Here is a 9,455-nt window from a genome sequence, read left to right as displayed (position 1 = left end):
AATTTCTAATTTTCCAAAAAACGCATAAAAAGCTATGACTTACAAAAAATAGAGAAAAAATACCGGAAAATCATGTCATTTCAGCAACATTTGTAAATCACTGGTATCGAATAAGAAATACCCCCCCCCCATCAGTACGCCAGCGTTCAGGAGCTCATGTCTTCTCACCCCTATAACAAAAAACAGACACGCTTTCCCCGGGGCTTTCCCATTCTCTCACAATATGTCCACGATATGCGCGTATCGCTATTATAAAAACCGCCATTGTATATTGATAAATATCGGTGGCATGCGCAATGTTTTTCCTGTTAACTTTCCTTTTCTTTGAATATAATTTCATATGTGATTTAATTCAGGTTTTTATTATTGTTCTTTTGGGTTAAAAATACAAACCATCTTTACTCCTTAACTGCTTCTTTTTTTTTTTGGAGGGGGGGGGGGGCGCGTTTTAGGGCGGCAAAAATGCGTTTTTCTATAGGTTCCTGCACTTTTCGCAGTTTGTGTTTTTTTTGTCTGGGTTTCCTTAATATGATAATAGTTGTCAAACAAATTTGATGATATGTATCTTTGTAATCTGATTTATTTGTCAATTACTGTAATCATTTTTTGAATTATGAAACTATATGTCTTTTATGCATATTTTGTTATCTGTATTGTATCTGCATGTGAAATGTGAAACCAATAAACTCAAACTCAAACAGTGATATAAATTGACCACCATAATTATATGTTTTTCTTGGTGAAGCAATGTGTGTTTAAAAGCACCTCGTCGGCGCTGTGAGAGTAAACAACGTCTCTGAAACACGAAATTTGTCAGGAATACGTATGTTTTGACAACCTGAAAGCTTGCCCGAGCCCCCCCCCCCCCTCCCCCGAAATAGCAACACTTAATTTAATCAGACTTGATTTTAATTATTGTAGTTCAATAACTCGCCACTAAGGCCCCAGGAAAGAAACATCTATAACATTTTAATATGTAAGTGAACCGGTCAATTTTTAGGACTTATGCCTAAGGCAAACCTTGAGCCGCCATATGGTGGACCCCATATTTGTGATTATTTCTCATATACGTATTTCTATTTATATGTTGACATTTCTCCTCAGCCTGGAAACCATTCACGATGGCAAAGAGGCTGAAAATGACCGAAGATATGACTGAGCCCCCGAGTGACGACATTCATGTACCAAGTACAAGGTACATATTATATTAACCATAAGTCCACTGTGATACATGTATAATTGTTAAACTTGCATTGGTCACAGAATGCCAATAACTGAGTAAGACCATTTATCACTTTTGAGGGTAGCATAGGTTATTATTCTTTAAAATGTTATCCGAATGAACTATTAGTACTATATATAAACGATGGTCGATACCTGTTGTGAAACGAGGAGGTGCGTTAGTGGAAATGAAAATATGACGCTATTCGCTATTCATCTCAGACGGAAAGAAATGATAAACAAACCTCTAAGATACAACGAATCTGTTTATCAGTACACCAAAAACAGGATTATATAGGCCCTACAGTTGACCATTATAAATGGTAAAATGCTTTACGACAGCCCCCTTTCAAATCAATCAAAGCATTACTATGTAAACATGCAAAAATGATGCAAGTACATACTTGACTCCGCACCACAAAACAACCAAACAGTCCTATATAGTGTGGTTATCAGTTAGTGCCTAATTTAACTTTTAGAATTTCCTAAAAGAATATTATTTTTTACTCTATTCTGGACTGTTCGCTTGATGTCGCCCCGAAGCTGGTCGTTGTGATTAATGTCGGGGGATCTTGATGGCTACCCCATGCGCTCGAGCCCGTTATCTTCCAAGTATTGGTTGGTGATTTTGGAAACAAACAAAATTTTAACTCTGTAAAAAAATGACATACCGGTGACATAAAATATCAAGCAGGAAGGAATTGAAAATTTACCAGGACGTTTCGTTACATTATTCTTTAGTGATTTGTAATTCATGATATCCAATGAATAGAAGTCTTGATCAGCTGTGTAGTATAACTTTAATTATGAAGTTGATCTAATTCTATGTTTCTTATATTATAGTAGTCAAACAAATGGATTTGATGACGTCATCATCAAAGTAGCAGACGCCATATCAGCAGATTGTGATTTAAGGAGACTTGGTCTTGAGCTGGGAGTCCAGACTTCTGATATTAACAGGGCATTGGAGACGAATTGGGCTGGAGGTAGAAAGACCAGTAATGGTAATGTAATGCTGCTTCAGAACTGGGCAGAGACGGTCAAACCATCCAAGCAACTTCCCATTCTTAGAGCTGCTGTCCAGGCGGCGGGCTTGAAAGAAATAGAGGAGACGTGTCTGCAAAGAAAAGGTGACTTCAATTTTGTTAAAGAAACTTTTTAGACCCGCATTGATACGGTTGGAATATTTGGTAAAGTTGGAACCAAAATTTACCTCATTGTTTGGCGAACCAAAATTGGGCATGTTTCGCTCCGGGTAACAATATTTTGAATAATTTTCTGTAAAAAGTAATCATTATTGGAAAAAATTTGCGCATATCTATTAAGTTGACGTTCAAACTGTCTGAGGAGTGTTAGATACTATCTACATTGGAAATACGACATGTGCTCCACTGATAATTGCTCCGTGAGCAATAGCCGGATGGCGATTCTTGAAATCTTCGCCCAGGTTATATGATTTGTATCATATTGCGTGCATGAAATTTTACAAAATCTTTTATGAACTTTGAATAATTAATACTTTTTTTTAAATATTGTATATTAATAATTATTGATTTTGATATAAATAGTTTATCAAAATTCCCATTTGTCATGATTTGACGGAAAAAATTACTCTATATTAGTGCATCCACACAAAAACATATTACTATCAATCTAGCTTGGATGCTGGTGTGAAGAAATAAGATTCTTAGGGGGGAAATAGGAAATTTACATTATCGATATAAAGAAAACAATTAGTGGATAGTGAGGCAATGACGTCACAGACTCATGAGTGAGTTGTCAATTTGTCTGGTGATTTCCAAAGTTTGGAGAAAAAAAATGCATAACTTTTGTATTGATTATCCGATTTTGCTCAAACTTTTTTTGATTGGGTGGTCTGATTTTTTTGCTTCTATTGAAAGTAACTTATTTTTGGAGTGGACTTGCACTTTAAGGGGTGATGAAATATTTTCATGATACTCCTCCTGCTTATTCATTATCATTAGTTTTTCCGTGGGTGACTTCAATCTTTGGTTCTTTTTCAAATCATACATGGTTGCATTTTAAAGAGTTTATGACTAATATTATGTCTAATGATACCTTTTCACAAGTCTGCTGTCACGAATAACTGAGCAGCAGTTTTATCAAAATTAATTTTTTTTTTACGATGACACACACTAGGCTTCTCTCCCATCCCGTGTTTAAGGCAAGCCTTATCATTGGGTCTTGGACAAAGCTTACTCAAGGGATTGTTTTTCATGAAAGTTTGCTGTAATTATCTTTGGTATTTATGAACATGTGTGTTTTCTTCTCTTTACTAAATCTCTGAGATTAGTGAACCTCTGAGTTTTCATGCTCCGTTCAATAAAAAGATCAATATGCTTTTTACTCATCTTAGGCATTTGAAAGGATGCAATAGAAAAGTGAGAAGAAAGATCTTAGATATCATGAAACAAGGAAATACGGTAGGCTTTAAAAAAAAATTAAGGTTATCCAGTAGATTGAAACAAGGTTCTAGGAAAGCTTAGATACAGTGGATCACTTTAATCAGTGAAGCACCGGACGCATGAAGACGCATTCAGCAGAAATAAACTTTTCAAAGGATTTATAAGACCAAAGTAACACTTGAATATTGCCTGACCCACATGCGGTGCATCAGCCCAAACTTGAAAAACGGAGATTTTGACGGCATGTTTGTTTACCCTTGATGCTCATTCACCCGGGCAGACAAAATATGAATAGGGCATCATTAGACATAAAAGAAGCTACTCTGTACCGTGAATTGTAGATCAAGTTCGCATTTGTTATGACGTTTAAATCATAAGCTACCAAAGTTGGGTACACATTTTCTATGCATCCGCACACTGAAGATGGTACCGGAGGCACTATGTTTTTTATTTGTCCGTCTGTCCGTCCCGCTTTCTCATCTCAAGAAACACTTTAGATATGAACTTCAAACTTGGTGATAATATGTATTACCATATGAAAACGATCTGGTTAGCTTTTTGGTTAGTAGGTCAACAGGTACAGGTCCCAGAGGCAAATTCTAAATCCTACCATCCATTATCTTCATGATTTAGCCTGAAAATCATGACTATCAACTAGATCAAGATCTTATTTACTGTATCACTCGACCGATAGTCTATTCCAAACACACCTCCACAGCTTAATGCCCTCATCCCAAAATTTCTCTTAATTTCAAAGGAGGGGAAGGAGTAGGGTGAAAGTTCTGAACCACACCATACATTATGCACATGTTTCAGACTGCAAATCATGTATATCACTTGGAATCAGGTCATATTGAATGTATTATCCGACCGATAGCCTAATTTGGTTTCTGAGAGCACATTATATATTGATTGATCGGCCTCTTATTACCATATAAACGGATAATAAGAGAGATACATCTGCAAAATATGACGAAACTGCATCATCTGTCATCACTCTTTATATCAAAATAGTCACCCTCTTGATAATAGCATATACTCGCGATATATTTTATTGTTCATTTTACTTTGTTACCAGTGCTAATGAGAAGACAGCCTTAGAACCAAACCAGAAGTTCCAAGTTTCTTATTTTTGTGGGGGGGGGGGGGCTATAAATCGCTATGCAAATCATCCCCAAGCCAAATGATCGGATATCATCTTGTAGGAAAATCAATTCCTTTGAATATGTCACCCCATGCATAGTAAAATGCGGTTCTTAAGTAAAAAAGTAATCTCCAAAATCGCTCAGCATAAGTTATACGTGGCGGCCGTTTTTTTAAATAGCTGCCGTGTTATTTTAGCAGGATATTTTCAAGATATTCCACCCAGAAAGTGTCCCGGGAGGTACTCTTAAAACGCTAATATCCAACAAAACAACAACATTCCACCTTTCAAAAACCTGCTTTTCCCCTGCTTATAAAGCGCTCTGGAATTGTTTCTTCTCCATCTTCTCCATTTTTGTCCCGGGGGGGGGGGGGGGTACTCACATATTAATACATACGGGGGTGTGCCGCTCTAATGGGTCACTTTTCACAAAATTCCTAAACATGGGTCCCATCTTTATCCAAAAAAATCCTTAAACATTGGTCCATTTTTCAAGATTTCCAAAATGTTTGCATGGCAAACACCCGAAAATTGTGAGAAGGTGGGCTTTACTTCTAGAAAAATCCCCCCAAATGACCCCTAAAAATGGGTAGGAGTTTCGAGCCTTCAGCGGCACAACCCCGTCCAAACCAAATATGAGTAGCCCCCCCCCCGGGAGGTTTTGTAGGGAGGCGTGAACAAATTTGTCAAGATTTAGCCCCCCCCCCCCCTCCCGTACTGCACTGAGATCTGACCCATCATCCTCATACTCGTCTGCATCTTGTTCTGATCCTCTCTCCTCTTCAGGTGAACATGGTGAGATGCCTGACGAAGTACAACGATTAAGAGAGAAGTTACAGGCTAGATATATCGAAGAATTTAGCGAGGTCAAAGTATCTCCTATGGACCCTGAATCACGCACATGGCTGCAGCATATCTTCGTCAGTCTCATTTTAATGTTAGGGCGTAGAGGAGATCAGAAAAAAGAAATTCACTATGAGGATCTGTTCAGTTTCATTCGAAACAAGACTGAGAAAGGATTCATAACACGGTTAGCCTTTCTTGGAGAAGCTGGTGTAGGCAAATCGACATTATTTGCAAAAATAGCTCTCGATTGGGCGACGGGTAAATGTCTCCAAGATTTCACTCTTCTCTTTCACGAATCATTTCGAGACATACAAGATAGCCCCTCCTTTGGTGATATCGTTATGAATCATTTCCCAGATGACACAGCGATTAACGGGGAATCGATTGATAAATACATCAAGGAGAATCAAAGGAAAGTTCTGATCTTACTGGACGGACTGGACGAGGCTAAAATGGACATCACATGTCCAAACCGTAAACTTGCTATCGTCTCGATCGCAAGGAGGGAGAGATTCATTGACACATCCGTTCTCATTAGTTCACGTCCTTTTGGAGCTGATCAAATCAAAAGCATTCCGAGAATCCATGAAAAGTACTCCTATATACTTGTTGAGGGTTTTACGAAAGAAAACACAAATCAATACATCAAACAGTTTTTCAATAATGACAATGCTTCTGCATCCAGTCTCATTCACTTCATGAACATTAACAGTGTAGTTTCTGAGTTTATGGCACCATTCCCAATCTTTTGCTGTATGCTGTGTTACATGTGGAAAGTAGAATCTAAGCGCGAAACAACTGAGAAGCTACAAACAATCTCCCAACTAATGAAAGAGATCGAGTTCGCTCTTAGCGAGCAATATTCATCAAGATACACTGATATTGAGGGAGGGTATCAACGTCATATGGAGAAGGCTGTTGAAGCCATTACAAAGGTCGGTCATGTGGCATTCGAGGGGTTGCTGAATAATAAGCTCATCTTCACCAAAGAGGAAATGGAAGCCTGCGATGAGGCTGATGATGATGATGCGGTGATGGCAGTAGCAGTAGCATGTCAGGTTGGGATTTTGAGTGGGAAAAAGAGGTTAGCCTCAAAGAAAATCAGACAAAAAGAGGGAAAGCAGTTCATTCAAGAGTTCTGTTTCCCTCACAAGCTACTGCAGGAACACACCGCAAGCCTATACCTTGCATCGCTGTATAACCACAATCCTTCGGAATTCAACAGAATCTTGACACACAAGCTGTTAAATGACTACAAGGAATTCAGATATGTCTTGTACTTCACTGCAGCTCATGGAGGTGAAGTAGGAAAGTCGGTCCTGGAAGCCCTATGCAATGAAGTTGATGACATGGAGTTCATCATTCAGTGTGCATTTGAATGTCATGATTCAGAAGCCATTGGTCCCGTCAGGAACCTGTTGAAGACGAAGAGAGATCTTACGTTACCTAGTAGTCTTTCATTCGCCGCATTTCTCGTCACACTGGAACCAATAGGAAAGGAAGTAGTAAGTTTCGTGAATAGAATAATAGACGTATCTCATTTGCATTCATCTAATTCACGAGTGGCCAACCCGCGGCCCGCGAGCTCTCCTGGTGCGGCCCACGAAGCATTGAAAAAGTAATTATTAACATAGTTCGTTACAAAAATGCGGGCCGTATAGCAACGATGAAATAGGGTAAAATGTTTACACACAGCTATCTCTGTTTCCTTAATTTGTTTTCATCATTCACATCATATTGACTCGTCACGTGGTTGATACAAAACCCCTCAAATTCCCTCTCATTACATTACATTAACGACATTCACTCGCCGTGTTAATTTCAGTTTGTAATTTCCGCATGCAGTAACGTTTGTAAATATACAAATGTTGTGAATCGAGAAATATGTTTGAAATGCCATACTTGTCTTGAAACTTACAACCCTTTTCTCCCGCCGTTGAATTTTCTCATGAATCTTAAAGGTAATACAAAGTGTTGGTATGGGGTCATGAATTTGGTTCAAATGAACATATTGGAAGCATATGCGATCCTAAATAATTCAGTGATCGTTGTCGCCGTTGAAATCGAGTCTAAAGTTATGAAATTGTAAATAATACACTCTTTGTGTTGTATAGCTCCCTCTCGGTCAAGATATTAATTAAGCTATAAAACAATGTTTCTTGACTAAAAGCGACCGATTAGCTATTCCCGTTTGGAAATTATATATCACAACTACATATTCTGAGATTTTCATGGTCGCGGCTACCATTGTACGGCCGTAGGCGCTATTTGAAATTTATCACTATCCACCAAATTCTCAAAATTTCCCAAAACTTTGTATTACCTTTAATCGTAAACTGGATAGTCCCCTCCCCTAAACACCGCATACAATGAGACAGTTAGGATATTCGTTACGCTGTGTCCTTGATTTTGTTTGAAATAACAACCAAAATGGCATCGGAGTGTTTTGATGAAGGCAGAAACTTTAAATCAGATCGGTCTCTGAAGTATTTCTTCATGGAAAACAAAGGTAAACTACTTTGGCTCATTTGTCACCACGAGATCACACTACAAAAGTAAGCCTGATTTTTTTCCCACTGATTTTGTTGTTTGCAAAATTGCAGGTGTGTACACGTATTGCATGCGTGTGTGTGGGGGGGGGGGGGGATAAGACCCCGGGGGGGGGGGGGGGGGGTACTCACATATGAGGACATACAGGGGTGTACCGCTCTAATGGGTCACTTTTCCACAAAAAATCTATAAACATGAGTCCCACTTTTAACAAAAATATCATTAAAAATGGGTCCCTTTTTCAAAAAATTTTGTTGGGTGTTTGCCATGTAAACATCCCTAAAAATACCCGAAAATTGTGGAAAATGGGTCTTTTTTCGAGAAAAGTGACACAAAATGACCCCTAAGAATGGATGGGGGTTTCGGGGCTTGAGCGGCACACCCCTTCCATTCCAGATCTGAGTACCCCCCCCCCCCCAAGGGGGGGGGGGGGGGAGAGAAGGCTACCTACGGCCCGCCAAGTTAAGCCGATCGTTAACTGTGGCCCGCGAGCTTTTAAAGGTTGGCCACCCGTGATCTAATTGGAGAATAGCGTTGAAAAGAGCCATACTAAAGCCTTTCGACTTGCAGTCATCGGAGTAAAACGCAAGAATGAAACAGAAAGCCGAAATCGACCAATATAAACTGAAACTAAACACTGTTTCATTCTTGCGTTTTACTGTGATGAGTGCAAGTCGAAAAGCTTTAGTATGGCTCTTTTCAACGCTATTCTCCGATTTTGTAGTACCAATAATCTTTTCAATTCATCTAATTGTAAATGTTATTATATTGCGGGAATACTATCATCTGTTGAGCTGTCAGTAATTACATATGCAAATTTGGCTACAAACAAAAGGATAACAACGCATTTAATATACCGTTTGTTATTTTTGTTCCAGCCTTCTGACTCATTACCATTTAGAACTGCCATGTTGTCATTATATACGTACTATAGTGGGCAGGCGCGTACGCTGGGGGGGGGGGGGGGGGGGTTAAACCCCCCTTCAGTTTTTTGTATGTGTGTATTTTGGAGCAAACCCCCCCCCCCCCTTTGTAATTTAAAAAAAAACTATTTTTAATAAAAAAAAAAAAAATAAAAAAAATAAAATTATGCCAATGGCTGACCTAAAAAAGGTGACCTCACCCTCACCCTCCCCCCCAACGGAGCAAAATGTCAAATTTTCAAATTTCGAGACCCTAACAACAAAAAAAGTGTCCACTCCCCCCCCCCCCCCCCCCCCCGCTTATTCAGCGGCTGGCTGAGTCGTTGCGAAATTTTCGGCCCGATT

At 39.0% G+C, this 9,455-nt stretch overlaps 1 protein-coding gene across 1 annotated transcript; it reads left to right on the top strand.

Annotated features, from left to right (window-relative positions):
• The first annotated feature begins 1,110 nt into the window (after positions 1 to 1,110).
• On the top strand, positions 1,111 to 7,608 carry LOC115926088 (baculoviral IAP repeat-containing protein 1e-like). The gene is made up of 3 exons (XM_030990499.1): positions 1,111 to 1,195; positions 2,065 to 2,351; positions 5,578 to 7,608. The coding sequence occupies exons 1-3, from the start codon at positions 1,122 to 1,124 to the stop codon at positions 7,257 to 7,259; spliced, it is 2,043 nt and encodes a 680-aa protein (XP_030846359.1). The 5' UTR covers positions 1,111 to 1,121; the 3' UTR covers positions 7,260 to 7,608.
• Positions 7,609 to 9,455: the final 1,847 nt, after the last annotated feature.

The sequence above is a fragment of the Strongylocentrotus purpuratus genome, unplaced genomic scaffold (assembly GCF_000002235.5).
Source record: "Strongylocentrotus purpuratus isolate Spur 01 unplaced genomic scaffold, Spur_5.0 spur5_scaffold_19, whole genome shotgun sequence".
In the NCBI taxonomy this organism is placed as follows: Eukaryota; Metazoa; Echinodermata; class Echinoidea; order Camarodonta; family Strongylocentrotidae; genus Strongylocentrotus; species Strongylocentrotus purpuratus.
Note: the sequence above shows the minus strand (reverse complement) of the source record. Positions and strands in the feature narration are given on the sequence as shown.

Bases quoted from the DNA above. Each gene is read 5' to 3' on its own strand.
- LOC115926088 (XM_030990499.1), top strand. From the start codon at position 1,122: ATGGCAAAGAGGCTGAAAATGACCGAAGATATGACTGAGCCCCCGAGT. The intron at 1,196-2,064 runs GTACATATTATA...CTTATATTATAG, and splicing joins ATTCATGTACCAAGTACAAG to TAGTCAAACAAATGGATTTG. The intron at 2,352-5,577 runs GTGACTTCAATT...TCTCCTCTTCAG, and splicing joins GACGTGTCTGCAAAGAAAAG to GTGAACATGGTGAGATGCCT.